The sequence below is a fragment of the Cydia splendana genome, chromosome 17 (assembly GCF_910591565.1).
Source record: "Cydia splendana chromosome 17, ilCydSple1.2, whole genome shotgun sequence".
In the NCBI taxonomy this organism is placed as follows: domain Eukaryota; kingdom Metazoa; phylum Arthropoda; class Insecta; order Lepidoptera; family Tortricidae; genus Cydia; species Cydia splendana.
Window position 1 is genome coordinate 3,045,268 of NC_085976.1, and position 21,267 is coordinate 3,066,534.

The following is a 21,267-nucleotide window of genomic DNA, read 5'->3' on the forward strand; positions in this document are numbered from 1 at the left end:
ACGGAATATGCTCGGACTATAAGCCCATAAACGCTGGCGTACCCCAAGGATCTGTACTATCGCCTACCCTGTTCCTTCTGCATATCAATGATATATTATGTTATTGACTAACAATATTCATTGCTATTGGGACCCGGGTATGTCCTTAAACTACGTCCAAGACCACCGGTGGACGGGCAGCAGCGTCCCTCAAATTCGGTGTACTCTACTGCGATCGCCAACCCGCCTGCCAAGCGTGGCGATTATCGGCATACACCCTCCAAAGGGGGAGGCCTATGTTCAGCAGTGGACGTCTTGTGGCTGACATGATGATGATGATGATGATTCATTGCTATGCAAATGACAACACTGGCGATAGCTGTTATACAGGTCGTGTAAACGCCCCCCCTGAGCAGGTGTCGGAGTGTAGGATGCGACTTGTGTCTGAGATCGAGACGTCCCTTGAACAGGTCTCCGAGTGGGGTAGACGTAACCTCGTTCAGTTCAACCCTAGTAACTCCAGTAACACAAGTCTGTGCGTTTTCCGCTAAAAAAAACCACATTTGTCACGGCGCCAAAGTTTCATGGCATTCCCCTTATTATCTGATCTGTGGTCGTGCACGCAAAGGGACGTCAAGTTGTGCCAACCCTAATAATTGCCGGAGTGCCGGAGCAATGCTGAGCCGAACGGAGCCGAGTTTGCCCGAAGCGAGGAGTTTCGCACCCCTGGTGTAACGAAGAAGAAGAGAGTGTGGGTGTATGTTGGGTTTGAAAATATAAAACAACATCCATGACATAGGTAAATCTTTATTGATTTTCCTTCACAAATGATAACAAGTGGCAGTTTTCTCGGTTACATAACATAATTTGAAACGCGCAACGCAACATTGCAGTTCTTACACCAACCAACAATTTAGAAATACTTTCATATTTTATACAAAAATATTTTTAATGTAAATCAGATTTCTTAGTACTTATCTCCTTCGCTTTTAACTTCTACGGCAAATGATTTTGGTGGCAGCTAGGTCTGAATTAGTGTGACTTTGTGTTCTCTGTTTAACTTGAGAAGGAAAAACAATGAAGTATTCTACACTTATTTTGTCAGACTGACTTTAGAACTCGGACTGTAGACTACATACTGTGGTCGTTAATGTTGCAGACGATATTGATAACAGAGACGTCGCTTATCGGTTAAAATTTCAAATATAAAATGAGTCGCTCTATCGGAAATACAGAAGAACTAGGGTCGTCCCCGACCGAAAGCTAAATGATGTCTCCTATAAGAACAACGATTCGATTAGAATACAAAAAAAACGTAACTAGAATTTAGTTATTTAACAGCTGATAAAGTTTTGAAATTTGCTCAGTTTTAGTCGCAGTTTAGAACGCTTTCGAACATTCGAAGGGCGGTCGTCCCCGTCAGTCGTGTGGTCGCCTCGGAGGCCGGCGCCGGCCTCGTCGGCCTCGCCGCTCCCGGGGCTCTCGGCCTCCCCGCGGCCCCCTCGGCGTGTCGCGTCGGCATCATCCGCGTGCGGCGCGCGCCGCTCAGTACTGTCGCCGGAACCCGCCCTGGTACGTGGAGTCTTGCGAGAGCAGCCCGTCCGGTTGCGACGGGCAGTCCGGCGCGGCAGACTCCTGGCTGAAATCTGGCTGCGAGGCGCCCTGCGACAGCGACAGAGGCGGCTGCTGGGATAGGGGCTCTTGGGATAGACGCGGAGGCCGACGGCGAGCGGCGAGGCCGCGGGCCATAGGCGGGAACGGGCGTTGCGGGCCTCGCATGGGGAAGGCCGCCGGCGGAACTGGCGCGTGCAACAAGGCGGCGCGCTCCGGGCCGACATAAGCCAGCGGGTCTCGCAGCGGCCTCGCGCGGTCGTATATGGAGCCCGGCACCATGGCCTCGCGCGCGTCGAACATGGACGTCGACATGAAGTGCGAGCCGGGGTTCTGCGCGTTCACCAGCTTCTTCGGTTTCGCGAACTGAATCGCCGACTCCTTTAGATTGGACAGCGGACCTTCGGTCAGCACGCGGCGCTCCTTGTAAAACGCGAGAAGATGATTCCAGAGCGGCTGCTTGCTCAGAACCTTAGGGTTGCCGACGACGATTAGTCCGTACTTCGCGCGGGTCAAAGCCACATTGAGACGCCTCGGATCGCTAAGGAAACCAATTCCTTGATGTTCATTGGAGCGTACGCACGACATAATGATGATATCCTTCTCCCTTCCTTGGAAAGCATCGACGCTGGCAACCTCGATCTCCTGATACAATTTAGAGTGCAAGCTCCCCTGATACTGCATATGCTGGACTAAATACGACCTCTGTCCTTCATAGGGGGTTATGATACCGATCTGCTCAGGTCGCACGCCGGCTTTTAAAAAGCGAGTGGTCAGCTTTTCAACATTAGCGGCCTCGGTACGATTAAGATACGAAGTTCCAGAGCCAGCGATCTCTTCCTGTCCCTGGGTGACGTAGAAGAACATAGGACGATCAGGTCTCGGCCAGGGGAAGTCTATCTTATGCAGTCTACGCTCCTCAGCGCTGACTCCATTCTGAAGGGATCCCTCGTAGAAAAAGTCAGATGGGAAGCGAGATAGTTCGGGATGCATACGATACTGGACTTCTAGACGGAAGGGTCGGATGCCGAGTACCACAAGACGTTCGAACAGGCTCTGACTCAGGCCTGCTTTAGCGGCCTTCTTGCACATGACGACGGGTCCGAGCTGGCAGTGGTCGCCGACGAGGATGAGCTGCCGGGCCCCGAGGACCACGGGCACCATGCACTCGGGCTCGGTGGACTGCATGCCCTCGTCGATCAGGATGGACTGGAAGCGCATGCGCGCGACTCGGGGGTCACCTGTTGTAGAACGTTTTATATAAATTAATATGAACATCATTTTATGATAAGAATTTTAGATCAACGTAAACAATTTTTGTCAGCAATACATTAATTTTGGGCTAGAATTTTTGATCTCTGAATAATGTAAACAAAGCAGGTCTAGTGTTTTTGCGGTATAGAAGGCACGTAGGAAATGCATTTATTAGGCGGGTCCACTCAGAACGAATCACATCGCGATGAAATTGCCACGCGCTCTGCGTAGAAGTGTTTCAACTGAGACAGACGCTCGAGTCGTCGGCCGCCGACAGCTCGCCCGCCTCCTCCTTCAGCCGCGTCAGCCTGTGGGTCTCCCGCTAGCTACAGCAGTAACAGTACGGACCTGCGCCGACGCAGGTGGTGCACACGACGTCGGCGGCGTCGAGCAGGCGGCGCTCGGCGGCGCGGCGCAGCGCGCGGTAGCGGCGCTCGTCGGCCGCCGACAGCTCGCCCGCCTCCTCCTTCAGCCGCGTCAGCCTGTGGGTCTCCCGCTAGCTACAGCAGTAACAGTACGGACCTGCGCCGACGCAGGTGGTGCACACGACGTCGGCGGCGTCGAGCAGGGGGCGCTCGGCGGCGCGGCGCAGCGCGCGGTAGCGGCGCTCGTCGGCCGCCGACAGCTCGCCCGCCTCCTCCTTCAGCCGCGTCAGCCTGTGGGTCTCCCGCTAGCTACAGCAGTAACAGTACGGACCTGCGCCGACGCAGGTGGTGCACACGACGTCGGCGGCGTCGAGCAGGCGGCGCTCGGCGGCGCGGCGCAGCGCGCGGTAGCGGCGCTCGTCGGCCGCCGACAGCTCGCCCGCCTCCTCCTTCAGCCGCGTCAGCCTGTGGGTCTCCCGCTAGCTACAGCAGTAACAGTACGGACCTGCGCCGACGCAGGTGGTGCACACGACGTCGGCGGCGTCGAGCAGGCGGCGCTCGGCGGCGCGGCGCAGCGCGCGGTAGCGGCGCTCGTCGGCCGCCGACAGCTCGCCCGCCTCCTCCTTCAGCCGCGTCAGCCTGTGGGTCTCCCGCTAGCTACAGCAGTAACAGTACGGACCTGCGCCGACGCAGGTGGTGCACACGACGTCGGCGGCGTCGAGCAGGCGGCGCTCGGCGGCGCGGCGCAGCGCGCGGTAGCGGCGCTCGTCGGCCGCCGACAGCTCGCCCGCCTCCTCCTTCAGCCGCGTCAGCCTGTGGGTCTCCCGCTAGCTACAGCAGTAACAGTACGGACCTGCGCCGACGCAGGTGGTGCACACGACGTCGGCGGCGTCGAGCAGGCGGCGCTCGGCGGCGCGGCGCAGCGCGCGGTAGCGGCGCTCGTCGGCCGCCGACAGCTCGCCCGCCTCCTCCTTCAGCCGCGTCAGCCTGTGGGTCTCCCGCTAGCTACAGCAGTAACAGTACGGACCTGCGCCGACGCAGGTGGTGCACACGACGTCGGCGGCGTCGAGCAGGCGGCGCTCGGCGGCGCGGCGCAGCGCGCGGTAGCGGCGCTCGTCGGCCGCCGACAGCTCGCCCGCCTCCTCCTTCAGCCGCGTCAGCCTGTGGGTCTCCCGCTAGCTACAGCAGTAACAGTACGGACCTGCGCCGACGCAGGTGGTGCACACGACGTCGGCGGCGTCGAGCAGGGGGCGCTCGGCGGCGCGGCGCAGCGCGCGGTAGCGGCGCTCGTCGGCCGCCGACAGCTCGCCCGCCTCCTCCTTCAGCCGCGTCAGCCTGTGGGTCTCCCGCTAGCTACAGCAGTAACAGTACGGACCTGCGCCGACGCAGGTGGTGCACACGACGTCGGCGGCGTCGAGCAGGCGGCGCTCGGCGGCGCGGCGCAGCGCGCGGTAGCGGCGCTCGTCGGCCGCCGACAGCTCGCCCGCCTCCTCCTTCAGCCGCGTCAGCCTGAGGGTCTCCCGCTAGCTCCAGCAGTAACAGTACGGACCTGCGCCGACGCAGGTGGTGCACACGACGTCGGCGGCGTCGAGCAGGCGGCGCTCGGCGGCGCGGCGCAGCGCGCGGTAGCGGCGCTCGTCGGCCGCCGACAGCTCGCCCGCCTCCTCCTTCAGCCGCGTCAGCTTGTGGGTCTCCCGCTAGCTACAGCAGTAACAGTACGGACCTGCGCCGACGCAGGTGGTGCACACGACGTCGGCGGCGTCGAGCAGGCGGCGCTCGGCGGCGCGGCGCAGCGCGCGGTAGCGGCGCTCGTCGGCCGCCGACAGCTCGCCCGCCTCCTCCTTCAGCCGCGTCAGCTTGCGCAGTTCGCTGTCTGCCGATCCCAGTGCGCGCGCCTGTTCAATATTTCAATCAATTTACTATTGAAAATAAAACAAATTGAGAAAGGTATGTTGAGATGGTTTGGACACGTGGAAAGAATGAGTGATTGATAAGCCCCGTCTCGACATCGCGCGGCAAGCTATCGAACACTAGCTCGCGCGGCCGCCGCAGCCAACTCGATCATTGGCGCGCGAGCCCCGCGCCGTAAGTGACTACGTACGTAAGCTGTCAACGACTCTTGACTCATAGCGACCGCAGCGGCGCCGAAAGCGTCAATAATGTGCGTATGATCACGCGCGGTCGCATTGTAAATCGAAATTGCGGTTCGACATAGTTCAACTATAATATATGTTTCTCGATTTGGCCCACAGCCACACGACCCTGAGTCTAATGCAGTGTCTTTTTCGTAAGCTAGTCTACGGAAGTGATAAAATCGCTTGTGTGCATTAATCTAGTATAACTGGATCAGGCATAAGTGGTGGGGGAAATGAAAGTCTTATGTATCTTTCAGTAGGAGTAGCAGCGAAAGCGCTATTATTGTTTGTTCTTGTCACAGTCTCACATTTTGTTTATTCCCCACCGTAAATGTAGTATAGATTATAGTGGGCAACAAATGAATTCGACCAATCAGTGTTGCATTGCGTATGTTTTGTCCCTCACGGACGGTCGGACGCACGCGTAAAGATCTATAGGATCCCACCATCTATGATTGTGTGATAGACACAATTAGGAAGCAGTGTCAGAGAAGACAGAAGAAATAAAAAAAGAAACTAACCTGCTCATGCAATGCCAGGAAAGACACAGAAGACTCCATAGCCTCCCTCGACTTGGCACACAACCGAACGACCTTCAGCCCAGTGCGATGTATCTTCTCAGTCAGCTGGTCCACTGCCGTATTTGACGGTGCGCACACAAGGACGGGTCCGCCGCTCTGGCGCACGAGCTGGTAGACGATGGTGGCCGACGTGACCGTCTTGCCGGTGCCGGGCGGACCTTGGATCAGAGATAGCGGGCGTTGGAGCGCGTGCTTTACTGCGTACACCTGTGGAAGAGTACATTGATTGGTGTTTTTTAATGAGTGAATCGCGCCGGCTTCGAAGCGGCAGTTTATTTCTCGACTGGACAGAAACGGCTTTGGAGAGAGTAGCATGGCGGTCTTTGATGTCGGAGGCCAAGATCCACTTCGGGTCGTTGCGCCATAGCAGTAAGTAAGTTTATTTCTCGACATGGTTTAAAACATTAAAGTACAAGGCTTTGTGCAAAATATATACTGTTTGATCGTAAATCTTAGATAAACTTTAACAGTGTTTGTTATTTAACGAGGACTAAAATTTTATTGTAGCATGGGGGACATCAATAAAGTTTTATACAGGCTTTTAATGGTTCGACAAGCATGTGACACCTCTGTCAGTACCGACCTGCGAGCGATTGAGGTCGGGCAAGTTGGGCGCGCTGAAGTGCTTGGGCAGGTGCACGCGGAACAGCACCTCGTCGACCTCGTGTCCCAGCAGGCGCCGGTAGATGTAGCCAGATACAGACGACTCGTCCACGGCGAACTTGCGGAGCGCCAGTTGCATCCTGGAAAATACATTTAAGTTAAATTTTGCCAACGTATTTGGTCGGTTACTGTAGGGCTACCGCCAATACCGAAAATCGTCAATTGCGGGCATTTTTCTCTGTCACTCTAATTACGCCTTCATTGGAGTAAAAGAGTAAGATCCCCGCAATTTGCGAATTTCGGTTTTCGCGGTAGCCCCTCAGTTCTTTAACAAACGGAGCGGAAGCTCACGTTGACGAGGTTTCACGATACAATTCCACAAACCACTTTACAAAACGAGAGACGCTTAGTGAAAATATCTGTTGCTATCGCGGTCTATCGTTTTGTTGGTCTCTTAAGGGGCCCACTGATTAACAGTCCGCCGGACGGTATCGGCCTGTCAGTTGTTGGGAACTGTCAAAATTTTGTACTAACTGACAGGCCGATACCGTCCGGCCGACTGTTAATCAGTGGGCCCCTTTATACGGCGGAAACCGCTCGCCCGAAACAGGTTCATTGTCTTAAGGGTGGTATTTTATCTGTCCAATATTTGATCAAATGTGCATTGCGTCTTACTCTCTCATTAAGCAAAATGTGAGAAGCAAATACAAATTTGATCAAATATTGGACAGGTAGAATACTACCCTTATACATTTTGATCGAATCGCTCGGAACAGGGCGGCACGAGCGGCGGGTCCAGGTCCAAGCGACTCGAAATAGCGTCGAGTCCGCGGCCTTTTGTAGTTTCCAAAACATGACTTAGAACCGGAACGCCTCAACGAGAACTCGGTTGCTGAAAGCTCGGTGTCGGCACAGAATAAATAATAGTACTAGGTACAGAAGGTTCACTCTCTAACAAAACGCGTCTATTGCGACAGATATGACCGCAAGGTGGCGCATGGCGCACGCGCGAGCCGGCTTCCGTTCCGTAGCGGTGAGCGGCAACTACTACTGCTAGACACCAAAATTTATGTGGGCCGCATGTACTTGTAGCGACGCGACGAAATCGCGGAGTGAGCCACGCCTGGCGTCGGGTCGGTGAGTACTCGGCCCGTTGTTGACATGAGTCACACACCTGTCGAACGCCTTAGCGCTGTCTTAGCGCAACTTGGTAAGAGTGCTTACTGGGAATTGCGGCCTAAATAAGCACATGCACACTATGGGGAAACGTGACATAGGGCGGTGCAGACTCTGTATGGAGGCAGAGGAGACGCCCTTGCACATCTTCACAGAGTGCCTTTGCCTAATGCGTACTCGTGACTTAATCCCGGGCGGACACATATTGCGCCCGGAGGAGTTAGTCTCTCGAGATCAAAAAGATCCTGCAGCTGTTCGAAGTTGCAGGTTTGGATCGAGAGTTGTAGTAGGTGGCGATCACAATAGATCAGGGATGGTCGCAGTGACGACCGGTCTGGTCTAGTGGATAGTAGACATGTGCGCCGATGGCAAAATCATCGGCGGCGGCGTCCGATGATTTTTTGACCGGCGGCGGCGGCGTGATCGGCGTGAAATCGGCGTGGCATAATTTTTGATACTACATGAGAACGTGGCTGTAGAAACTCTATATTAAAGCCTTCTGAGTATTTACTAGGCTATCCAAAACATATTACGTGTGTTTTCTGAATTATTGCCGAAAATTATATACCATCATGTCACTTGGCAACCATTTCTTACCAACCTAACGGTTACCAACGGTATGTTTAAATATTAACATAAAAAAGACACTTTAAAACGCTACATTTTCTTCTTCTTCCTCGGTCCCTCATTGCTGAGGATCGCGACCATGTATGCTACGTCTCCACATTGTGCGATCATAGGCCTTATGGGTCACGCACTGCATGTTGCCGCCAACCACCCTCTTCACAACATCAGACCATCTCGTGGGTGCTTTTCCTCGCGCTCGCTTGCCCTCTATTTGGCCCAAGATAATCTGCCTTTCTAGGCCGTGCTTTTTAGACCGCATGATATGACCAAAGAAGCTGAGTGCGCGTTCTTGACATTTTGTAGAGAGCCGTGTGGTGATCTTCAGCTCCTCTAGGATAGACTTATTGGTTCTCATAGCCGTCCAGGGTATGCGTAGGAGCCTTCGCCAACACCACATCTCAAAAGCGTCGATTTTTGCCCTGTCGCGACTTTTCAAGCTCCATGTCTCGGCACCGTAAACGAAGATCGAGAATACCAGAGACCGGGTCAAGCGCACCTTGGTTGAACGACGAATACTTCTGTTCCTCCATAACTTGTCAAGGTTCGCCATTGCACTTTTTGCCATGCCAGATCTACGGCGTATTTCGCCAGTGCAGCCACCGTCACAGGTTATCAGCGACCCGAGATACACAAACTCACTCACTTTTTCATATTTACTGAGTGCATCGGTGATGGGAAGTAGATTGGCTCGGTCTACCACCATTACTTTCGTTTTGGAATGGTTAATCTTAAGACCAAGCCTAGTACTCTCAACCTCAATTTTCTTCAGAAGAGTTGCCATCTCCTCTTCGCTCGATACCACTATCGTCGTATCGTCTGCATATCTCAGATTGCTGACCCTGTGTCCACCCACTACGATACCGCCTTTCCAGCCGTCCAATGACTTCCTCATAATATGTTCGCCGTACAAATTAAAAAGTTTCGGCGACAGAATGCAGCCTTGACGAACGCCTCGTTCTGTATGGAAATTATTTGACTTTTCACTTTCCAGTTTCACGAAGCTCGAACCATCGAGGTACAAATTCTGCACCAAAAAAGTAAGGTGTTCAGGCACGCCCATCTCGATCATCACATCTAACATCGTACTCCACTGGACGCAGTCAAACGCCTTAGCGTAATCAATGAAGCACAATACCAGTGGCTTGTTAAACTCACAACATTTCTCAATGAGAAGTCGGACGTTCAGGATTTGCTCACGGGTTCCCTTACCAGCCACAAAACCGGATTGTTCGCTCGCTGTCTGGTAATCAACGAAGGAAGAAAGCCTAGCGTTTATAATGCGAAGGAGTATCTTGCTTGCATGCGGCATGAGAGACAAAGTTCGATAATTTTCGCATTTCCTTGTAGAGCCCTTCTTATGCAGAGGTACAACAGCGGACTGTGTCCAGTCATCTGGCCACTGGCCAGTCCTCCAAATCTTATTGCATATTTGATGGATGACCTTCGTTCCCTCGTAGCCCAGGTGCTGTAACATTGCTGCTGATACGCCTTCAGGGCCCACAGACTTATGCTTCAATCTGTTGATGGCATCTTGCACTTCAGAGAGCTACATTTTAGACAGTATAATAACTTTAATACAAATAAAACACAAAAAGATTTCTTTATCAGTTAAGTCGTAAGTTTAAATAAATCTATATTGACTTCTCCCAGGAGCTGTCGTCTCACCTATGATTTGTTACGAAATAATGATGAATTACTTTAAATTTGTCTGAACTGAAGTTCATTAGAAATGTATGTATGTATAAAGATGTCGTCGTTTTGATTCACTTCGTCAGGTTGATTCGCTCAACTCAACAAAATGTCTTAGAAGTGTCTCGTGTCGCATGGCACTTGCAGGGGAAAATCCGCGTGTCTTCTGACCTACATACTGTGAGCGAGTACCCAAAGATTTGATAAACGAGCCCTCTGACGGAAAATTTAAAGAGTCGCGTGAGATAATATATTGTAGGTATTTCATTAAAGAGTTTCATGGAATATTAAGGTTTACTTTCGTTTTCTTTGTTGCTAGCTTAATGATGACCCTTGGTGAGATGCTTACTACAGTAAAACAAAATACGCTCTATAAAAAAGCTGTGTGATAAGTTGATAACATATTAAATAATAACCTGTGATCCAGAACCGAGGCCTTGTTTAATTTAACGCTAAATCGTTATCACTGCTAACACCGCATCGACAAAAGTGATGTTAATTTACTTCACTGGCAAATAATAAGCGAAAAACAGTAGGATCTTTAAATTATATATCGGACTAGACGGGCCCGCAGCTCCGCTCGCGTAAATGAAATAAAGAGTTTGTCTTATGTTTAGTTAAATACCGACATTATTATGTATCCCTGCCAGGGTTTATAACTGTGATAAGGATTTCTTATTTGTCAAGTAGGTAGTCGTTATTTGGATAAAATAATTCGAAAATTTCTTACGACGTACGTAGGTATTTATTTAAAACTTGTTTTAACATAAAATTATTACTTATTGTTGTAAGCCTAGTTGCAAAAACGTTCATTAGATTACTTATTTTCCGCTTTAAGCCACGAATATGGACGACCACCACCCATAAATCGCCTTTTCATACAAACGTAGGTAGTCCCCATTTCCCTTTCTGGATCTTAACATTACTACGGCTAAAGTGACGCAACGATCCAAAGGACTCACCTGGCCTCCGATACCAGATCACGTCATGTCTCTTGCGATCTTGCGATAGCTCTCGCCATCGGGCGTCTCCCATTTTGTTGTCCCAAGTACGCTCGCCTCCCATTCTATAACTTTGTATTTTTGGCTCATCTCGGCAGCCCTTTCCCTGGACGAATGACAATGTTTGCCGAGCCATGAAAATCAATCTGAATAATAATAACTCATAAAGAAATTTAAAACAATAAAATACAAATTATTAACACGATAACCATACGATAATATTAATTTGATTGATATGTCATAAATGGCATAATTCACTCGTATGGACTAAGGTTGAGGTTGGCAGCACTTTTTATTTTACTTCGTGTAAAAAAACTCAGAAATACCTGTATACCAACATGACAAACATAATTTAGTTTACTTTAACTTACGGATTATTTGGTCTAATCTGTAGCACCGCCAAACGAAAGCAACCGAGAGTTCCCGAGAAATGGTCGAAGTCGTAAAATGAAGATTGTTATGAAAATTTCTTTTCCTTATTGTAAATTAAATACGCATCGAAAGCGATAGTTTTTATGTTCTAGTTTTATTCTCATATGTAGATAATAGATTTAAACAGTTTTTTCTTAGCATACGTGCGTTGTATTCGAGATACGTGTCAAAAACTTTTTTAGAAATTTGTAAGGCGCCATCTCTCTTCTTCGCTCGTTTTTTATCCCGTTCTGGTTTTTCAATTTTTTATATATGATACTATCTACTCACTATGCAACACGCAATAAGACACGATAGGTATCAAAATTTTCCACGCCGATTATACGCCGGTCAAATTTATCGGCGGCGGCGGCGTGGAAAAATCGTCGGCGGCGGCGGCGCGGCGGCGCGGCGCACATGTCTAGTGGATAGTGACCCTGTCTGCTAAGCCGATGGTCCTGGGTTCGAATCCCAGTAAGGGCATTTATTTGTGTGATGAACACTAATATTTGTTCCTGAGTCATGGTTGTTTTCTATGTATATAAGTATGTATTTATCTATACAAGTATGTATATCGTCGCCTAGTACCCATAGTACAAGCTTTGCTTAGTTTGGGGCTAGGTTTGATCTGTGTAAGATGTCCCCTAATATTTATTTATTTATTATTTATTTATACATAGGCTCTGGAGCCTTATACAGTGTGGAAAGATATGTCGGGCCCTGGAGGGAAACTACCTTAAATCCTTAAGTTGGCTCATTTTACTTAAAGGAGACATTCCTTTATTTTTAAAAAGAAACAAAACTGCATTCAAATTTTTTTTAAATTCGCTTGTCTCTACCGGGAATCGAACCGAGTAAAACTTCCAAAAAATAAACACCCGCTATTTTTTTCTACTAGTCGATACAGTTAATGTTAATGATAACATTTCTCCAATAAACATTAGGTATTACACTCGTCTGTCGTACAAAATATCCATAAAAACGAATATTTAGTACTCAAGAATATTTTTAGACAAGAAAATTAAATAAAAAAAATAGGAAAAATGTTTGAATGCAGTTTTATTTCTTTTTAAAAATAAAGGAATGTCCCCTTTAAGTAAAATGAGCCAACTTAAGGATTTAAGGTAGTTTCCCTCCAGGGCCCGACTAATTTTTCCACCCCGTATAGCCCCTAACACGAAGAAGAAGAATACCTGTCGAAGCTGGTGCTCTTCCATATGAAGTCGACGACGAAGCTGGCGGTGCAGTCGGCGGGCGCGCCGGCGCCGGCCTTGAGCTCCAGCCCCACGTCGTCGCCGTAGTTGTCCGGCACCTTGATCACGTGGCCCACCCCCGCCCACGGCTTGTGCAGCTCGCCCACGTATCTGATGCCAAAATATAACGTTCCGACTTCATTTTACTACATTAAACGCCTAGTATTTAACATTTAAATGGTCATTTTCGGTCGATTTTCCACTCAAAATCGTAAGAGAAACACAACGACCGTACCACTGTCGCACCATTTAAATTGATTACTGACATGAAAACTGAAAAATTATAAGTATTTACCAATTCATAAACTTACATGGCGGCCCTACCAACATTATTTTCTTGAAAACTTCCATACCTCCGCCTAAGTTCATCTCCATGCGTCAGCTTCATATCTTTGTCAGTCTTGGCCAGAGTGAAGTAGGTTATAATCTTCTTGTTAAGCCCCACGTCCCAGCGAACCTCAATGCCCTCTTGCGTCTGAGACTTTCAATCTCTTACCTAAGAATATCTAAACTATAAAAAAAAACTTCCATACCTTAGTCTAAGTTCATCTCCATGCATCAGCTTCATATCACTGTCGGTCTTGGCCAGCGTGAAGTAAGCTATGGTCTTCTTGTTAAGCCCCACGTCCCAGCGAACCTCAATGCCCTCTTGAGTTTGAGACTCTTTCAGTCTCTTGTCGTAATCCGCTTCCAGCTTGACCAGTGGACCGAAGATGTTCTGGTATTGATAGCCGTCTTCATATCTGTAATAAGTTATTCGTCATTCGAAATTCAAGGCATGATTTCTCGATTTAAGACCAAATCTCAAGATCTGACCTCTGATTACAAAATCTATAGCAACATTGAAAATTTTATAAAATGTAAAATACTCAGTTGGAAATAATTGACTGAGCAAGCGCGAAGCGCGACCTCGAGCAAACATGCTACGTCCGAATGTTTTCCCCTACAGATCGTATTTCTCAACCGGTTCTCGTGAAATTTGAGCAGTTTCGATATTCTTTTTATCCATTCAGTAAGTATTTGGATGTTTTTGAAAATGGCGAATGGGATTTCATGAGGTCCAAGCTCACAGACACATGCTGACAAGTGACAAAGAGCCATAAGTCGCTGTATGTCACTTGGGCGCAGTTCCATAAACCCCCACGATTCTATTTGGTTGAGCATGGAATGTTTTCCCCAGCCGTCACTACTTACCAGCCATAACAAGTAGTATCAGTACGCACCTGAGCAGCACCTGGTGGGGCTCCTCGTCCACGCCGGGCTTCTCCAGGTCCTGGAAGGTGGCGTCCACGTTGTCGCGCCACAGCTCCTCCAGCCGCCCGATCTGCTGCGGGGTCACCTGACAAAAAACGACAGCGTTATGTTTGTCTTTATCTCGAGATGTTTTTGAGGTCATGGGATAATTTCTAAACTCAAATCTCTGAATTTAATGGCTGAATATCTCTACATCTTATAAAACAAAGCCTCCCGCCGCGTCTTTTGTGTTTGTGTTTGTATGTTCGCGATAAACTCAAAAAGTACTGAACGGATTTTCATGCGGTTTTCACCTATCAATAGAGTGATTGGTGACGAAAGTCTAGGTGTATAATTTGTTAACGTTTATCCGCGCGAAGCCTGGGCGGGTCGCTAGTCAAAGACAGGAGCGTGAAAGCGACTAGTGCACCGCTAACGTGTTATTTACGAATGCGCAGTTAGCCATCATTTGTGTGGTTAAAGAATTTGGAACATATTTGCCAGATCTCTTTACCTTTACGCCTGACTCAGTTATATAGAGATAAAATAGTGAAATAGTAGATTGCAAATAAATAATATAAATATATATAATCGAACTTGGCCGGATATTACAAATTAAGTCGTATTATCTAGGACCCGTCCCGGCTTCGCACGGGTAAACCTTAACAAATTATGTACTTAAACCTTGCTAAAGAATCACTCTATTGATAGGTGAAAACCGTATGAAAATCTGTTCAGTAGTTTTTGAATTTATCGTGAACATACAAACACACAAACAGATAGACGCGGCGGGGGACTTTGTTTTATAAGATGTAGTGATATAATTGCTTTATAATTATCTTACTTGACGAGCCCTCATCTGCTCAGCTTCAGATGGTACTTTAACCAGCCAGGACAGGAAAGCGCGGTCCGCTGAAAGTGAAGAATAAAGTTACAATTTATTTTAAACTAAGTTTATGATTAAATCAAGCGTTTCATGCTAAACATTTGGTGCATCACTGAGTTTTGCTTTGTCAGGAGAAAACTTTTCAAAACACAGATATGAAAAGAAATGTATGTCTGCAACAAATGTATGTCACTACCCTGTGAATTCCTATAATTGGCTTCCTGTATCTACTATAAATTCTATGTTAATGTCATAGCTGTTGGATCTACAGATGAATAATAAATTAAATAAAAACATGAGTTGAGTTTAACAAATTTAACTATCAGCATGGCCATTCAGTCCAGCCGAATAGGTTGTGGAAAAAAGAAATACATACACTTTATAAAATAAGTTGCGATCAACAAATTTTTACTATGAACCTTCGGAGTCTAGATATTATGGCTGTGTGAACAAACTACCCTCCTTTATCAGTACGCCTAGCACATGATTGGCTCGTCAGTATCTCGCGGCGAGATAGTCTACCCGTCTTTATTTAACTATGTTAATTCAAGAGGGACGCGTAGTCTATCTCGCCGTGAGATACTGTCGCGCCAAACATGTGCTAGCCCGGCAGGCGGTAGACAAATAATTAATTCGCGAGCATAATGAGAATAGGTATTTCATGAAGTAAGGGAATATTCATAAGATTAAGTTGACCTTTGTAGCTTACACATTACTTTGCATTTCGAGTAGTTTAGTGGGTGTATTTAACCTCAACTGATTAATTATTTATGTATTATGAATAAATAACAAAAACATTAAAAATGCTATAAAAATGTACGCACAAATCAATGGCTTCCACTGCTCCTGGTCCCAGTTCATGTCCTTGAGGGAGCTCTGCGCCGCACAAGGTTGACTGAAACAAACAAGAATTGTTTTTTTAACGAGTCTTTAAGGTGTCCCACTGCTGGGCAAAGGCCTAGACTTCCAATTGTTTTATCTAAGATATTCGCTTTGCAGCTGGACACCCTGTACTAATCGTTTGCGCACTTTGATGTGTACCCCCGTCTGATTTTCTAGGTATGGACGAATGCTATGTTATAAATATATCCTATTTATCAGATATTTTAGGTCCTTAATATTTTAGGTCGCGGACTGGCGACAAAATGTGGTGAACCAGGGACCAGTGCCTTGTTTATCAAAAGCTTGTAACTTGTAATACAAGTGGAACCCTTTCTAACAAAAGCCGTCAAAAAAGGACTTCCACTTGTATTACAAGTTACAAGCTTATGATAAACAGGGCACAGGACCCACGCGCCCGGTGGCGCAGCAGCAGGGCGGGGATATCTTATAACATTAGGCTTGAGTCGGTCCTGAACTAAGAACTATTAAGAATGAAATCCCATCAAGGACCGAAAGGAACTAAATCTTTTTGCACGCTCTTAATCGGTCTTTAGGTCCTTTAGTTCAGTGGGATTCGAGAGCGCTTGACTGAGTGAAACGTAAAATGGACGGAACGAAACGGTTGTCAATGTCGCTGGCACGAGTGTGAACGAGATGAAAGAACGACGTGACACTCCAAAGCCCGAAAATATGAAGGAAAAACAAATATATTTCGACATATTTGATATTTTTTAATTATGTTAAGGTGTTTTAATTTTTAATATCGACACATCGTATCGTACAAGTTGAATTGTATTCAGTTACCAAAGATTGGAAAGAAACCAATGAAAAATCGACTCCTATTCATTCCCGGCTCTCAACGACCGAACTGAACTAAAGGAACTAAAAGACCGAACTAGTTCGTTTGACCGATTGACCGAGAGCGGAGCGCTCTCTGAAGTGACCGAGCAGGCACAAGCCTATATAACATACATTTATTATGTACCTAAGAATTTCATAATCTTAAAACTAAACACTATTCAGGCAACAGAACGGCGTGACTCCGATGAATCATGTGCTCTGGACTCTGGAGTTATGTGTAAAGCCTAAAGGTAGAGCACAAACATATATTTGTGTGAACCAGGTGATGAAAGAGATGGTAGTCAATAGATAACTTACCGACACAGCAATACCACAACAGAGTCAGCCTTAGCAGGGATAAAGCCAAGAACAAAGACATTTCTTGCGCCACACGAGTAGCACTCAAGCAGGGTCTCGCCCAGGGGCCCGTCGCGGTGCAGAGCAGCCTCTTTATGCTTGGCTCGGACCAGGTGGTTGATGATATGCGAGCCGGAGGTGTTGCCGCGGCCATTGCAGAACCTAGAACGATGGATAGGATTAGCATGAGTTGTTGTACTGGTTTAGACTAGAAAGCAAAAAAACAAATCACTTTTTATAGAAAAATCCAAACAGTGTCTCATTTTCATTACTCTTAACCAGGGACAGGAACCGGTTACCTTAACCGGGGTTTTTCATAGGGGTATTTTAGAGGTGTTTATAAAAACCCCTACCATAACGGTAACCGCTTAATAAGGTAACACTTTGATTCGGTAACCGTATCAGATCGAGTTAACCTCTGTTACCGGTAACCGAAATAAAAACCCAGTCTATTCAGTTACCTCATTATTATTGAATTCACTTAAATTCAACTTATTATTGAATAACCGAGGTTGGCATGGGCGGTCTATGAAGCCTCCAGCACAAACAAGTTTTTTTGCCTTTCCTTTGTTTATATTTATACCTACTTGTGTGGTGTGTTCTTATTATAAATATTATTATATTATAACTAAAATAATTAAAATAAATGAATTAAATAAGTTTAATAAATTAAATAAATTAAATAAATTAAATAAATTAAATAAATTAAATAAATTAAATAAATTAAATAAATTAAATAAATTAAATAAATTAAACAAAATAATTAAATTAAACAAATTAAATAAATTAAATAAATTAAATTAATTAAACAAATATAACAAATTAAACTAATTAAATAAATGAAATAAATTAAATAAATTAAATAAATTAATTAAATTAAATAAATTCAAAAAAATAAATAAATTCAACTAATTCAATAAATTAAATCAATTAAATAAATTAATTAAATTAAATAAATTTAATAAGTAAAATCAATAAAATCCACAAAATATAAATAAAGTAAATAAAATAAACAAATTTTTTAGTATTTTTTTTAGTTCTGACGGCACATCACTAAAACTACTTTAATGTAGCAAACCAGTAAGCAACCGATAATAAAGGTTACCATAACTGAATGAAAACCTGTTAAAAACCCTTAACAAAAACCCTATCGCGATGGGGTTTTGAGATTAACTCGGTTAAAGGTTAGGGTTACCGTTTCAATAAGGTTACCATTACAATCAGGTAACAGTATGATAGGGTTACCGAATGATACGGTAACCGAATCGATTGGGTTACCGAATTGATAGGATTAAGCGTAAAGAGGGGTTTTCCGGTCCTTGCTCTTAACGGTCAGTGTTAGGCCGCGGACTGGAGTCACGCGACCAGCGGCGCAGCAAACAAGGTGGCGGGCGGCGACCGCCGCAGCCGCCACTGTGGTCCAAAACGGATTCATTGAAGTGATTTTGACCGCAAACCATAGCCCGCGCCGTCCCCCAACCAAGTGAATCTTGCCGCGCCGCTGGTCACGTGAATCCATTCCGCGGACTTAAGCTATTTAATAATTGTATTAGAGAAAAATATTATGATGGCCTGGGTCGTGATTTATAAAAGAACTGTAATCCATATGTTAGCATATCTTTCCAACAAATATGGTTCATAGAAAAAGAGGCAAACCAAGACATTCCTTTATAATATGTGACCTTGCAATTGATTACTATCAGTACTATCAGTACACAAAACATAAATTTACTGTTATCAATGTATGTCTTATAATCAAAGTATGTTAGTATTATAATAACATTAATAACATATATTATGCAAATATGCAGATAGAGTATCTTCAGTTCCTAAAGAAAAATACTATTACACAACTTTCAAAATAACACCAGAGACTATACAATAGAAAACACAACCTCCATACAACATCACATTCCCACATAATATATGTGTTTCATCAATGTAAATTCGCCATTACTTCCAATTCTAGAAAAATACATTGTGCTTTGGGTTATCAGTTATCACTAATTGATGACTACACATTTATTGGATACATTGTGTCGCCATACATGCACATATCATGGGATAGATTGCTGAGTTTCTAAAATTTATAAAATTACTAAATTTATCTGTTGAAAATTTTCGAATATTTTCATTTTTGTATGGGAATCATCTAGAATGAAAGTTTCCTTCATTTTTCTAAAACCCAGGATCTTTTCAAACTTTTAAGATATTTTCTACAACTGCACATTTGTAGGATAGATTGTGGTAAATGTTTCCATGGACTAAGCAGTTTTGACAAACACCAATACAATTTAATCACAAGCATAATAAGTGTAAGCTAATTGTAACCTAATTTTACTTTTCAATTAAATTATAATTTATTTTGACCATCTGGGATCATACAAACACACTTTGTACAACTCATGTTCATTCACCTACAACATATATTATTAGAATAGAATAGAATAGAATAGATTTATTCGTAAGCACAAACAATCGGAACAGTACATAGTATAAAAGAAAACACAATTTTAGTGAATATTTTTGCAGTAGCTGTTATCTTGTTGTTAGTTTTCTTCTAAAAGAATTTTAACTGGAAGTACCTTTTTACTGATAAGAGTTTTCTGTAACCAGTATGCAATTACAGTTTACGATAACAGTTTGTTGCACAAAAATAGTCAATTTAAGTTATAGTATCCTCATTACAAGAAATTTGCAACAGTTGTGTCAATAATGCTGGTTAGCAGTTATTTCAAAGTTAAACTGTTTACCATTATAATATACTATTAAGCCTTGTTATATTATTATATTATTTAGCCTTGTTTAATATCCCTGATATGAACATTACATCCAGATTGCCCTGATTTGTCCGAGTGATCTGTCATTTTAGTACAAAACTGCTATGAAAGCAGGATGATTAGGAAGTGAATTGGTCAATTTGTCATTCTAAGTCATCAGAAAATAAATAAATTGGTTACACACTAATTCTGGCGTCAGTTCAGTCATAAGTCTTATTCGAGTTCTGATTGATGCCAGAATGATGAAAAATGGACATGGTTACACAATCAGTCCAGACTGACAACAGACTGATAAAACTACGACACAGTCACCGTTTGGACGTAGAATGCAACACATTCATTTAGTCTTGTAGTCTAATATGGTGACTGACGCGAGAATGACATAAACAGGTTACATGATCAGTCTCCTATTAGTTTCCTGATGTTCAAAATGGACTGACGAATATTATCTAAAATATTTAATTTTCATCAGTCCAGCACATCAGTCCGAGTGTTACACGATAATTCACACGTCATTCTGACCCGAATGATGAACTGAACTGACGCCAGAATTAGCGTGTAACCGATGTCTATTAGTTGAGAGATAAAATGTTATTGTTAATATTTATCTTACCACTTATTGCAAATGTTGCACATCACTACGGTGGCGGGGTCGTGGATACCGCAGTACTTGCAAGCATGGTCAGGCAGTTCCTTGCTGCTATACAGCGCTTCATCTTCTTCCTCAAATTGCAACTCTGCTATCGCATTAGTAACAGAAGAGACTTTGGAACTCAGATCCAAACGACCTAGGCCGTTAACCTACAAGAACACAGAAATCATATGGTGTAATCAAAACGAGTAAATATAACGAGGTTAGGTGCACTAGTTTACAGCTACTGACCTGGTTGGAAGTGGTTAGACCATGGTCATGCTGCGAAGCCTGGGTTTGGCTCTGAGAAGGGAGGGTGAAATCAGTGAACTCGAACTCCGATCCCTGAGTATCAGCTCCTATAAGATCCGCTTCTTCAGTATCCAGAAATGTGAGCGTTTGGGAGCTCGGTCCATACGCGTCGACGCTCATGGTTGTGTATAGTAATTTAAGTTAAAATTTGGAAAACGTGTCAAAAAGATTAATAACAGAACGAAAAAACAATTCTCCCATAACAGCCACGCAATAATTATCAAACGGCTAGGAAAGAATGACGAATAGGAAAATACGCCATGTTAGATTTTGGTATGTTGGTGGCACTGATAGTTTGTTTTCGATTACGAAATTAATCACCTTCAATTATTTTGTAATTTTGTAATATTTTCTAAACATCTGAAAAGGCAATAAAGTAAAATTTTACTACACAAAAATGTTTAGAACGTAATCAATTTAATTTTCTATTATAATACATCCAGCTTTTATTTAATTATTCACCTTGGCAGCACTGAGTTCAAGTTCAAAAGTTCCCCTCGATAACCACTAGATGACACTCAAAGGCTCATCAACATCACAGAATAAATAATAGTACTTCAACATCAACTCTGCTAATAACTGTCAAGAGTGTCAACTTGTCAAGGCGCGAAATATAATACATAATTATTCAATTTCATTCTAAAATTACATTTTAATAAAT

At 45.0% G+C, this 21,267-nt stretch overlaps 1 protein-coding gene across 1 annotated transcript; it reads right to left on the bottom strand.

The window, feature by feature from the left end:
• Positions 1–770: 770 nt before the first annotated feature.
• LOC134798728 (regulator of nonsense transcripts 1-like) lies at positions 771–20,904 on the bottom strand. The gene is made up of 12 exons (XM_063771115.1): positions 20,547–20,904; positions 20,277–20,464; positions 16,845–17,045; positions 15,629–15,699; positions 14,763–14,830; positions 13,909–14,024; positions 13,219–13,428; positions 12,626–12,796; positions 6,509–6,668; positions 5,866–6,132; positions 4,933–5,104; positions 771–2,831 (listed from the first exon to the last, which is right to left on the bottom strand). The coding sequence occupies exons 1-12, from the start codon at positions 20,724–20,726 to the stop codon at positions 1,525–1,527; spliced, it is 3,111 nt and encodes a 1,036-aa protein (XP_063627185.1). The 5' UTR covers positions 20,727–20,904; the 3' UTR covers positions 771–1,524.
• Between the last annotated feature and the right edge of the window lie 363 nt (positions 20,905–21,267).

Excerpts from the sequence above, each read along its gene's own strand:
- LOC134798728 (XM_063771115.1), bottom strand. The coding sequence starts at position 20,726 with ATGAGCGTCGACGCGTATGGACCGAGCTCCCAAACGCTCACATTTCTG. Across the intron at positions 12,797-13,218 it reads GGAGATGAACTTAGACTAAG|ATACGTGGGCGAGCTGCACA; the intron begins GTATGGAAGTTT and ends TTTTGGCATCAG. Across the intron at positions 6,133-6,508 it reads CCGACCTCAATCGCTCGCAG|GTGTACGCAGTAAAGCACGC; the intron begins GTCGGTACTGAC and ends ACTCTTCCACAG.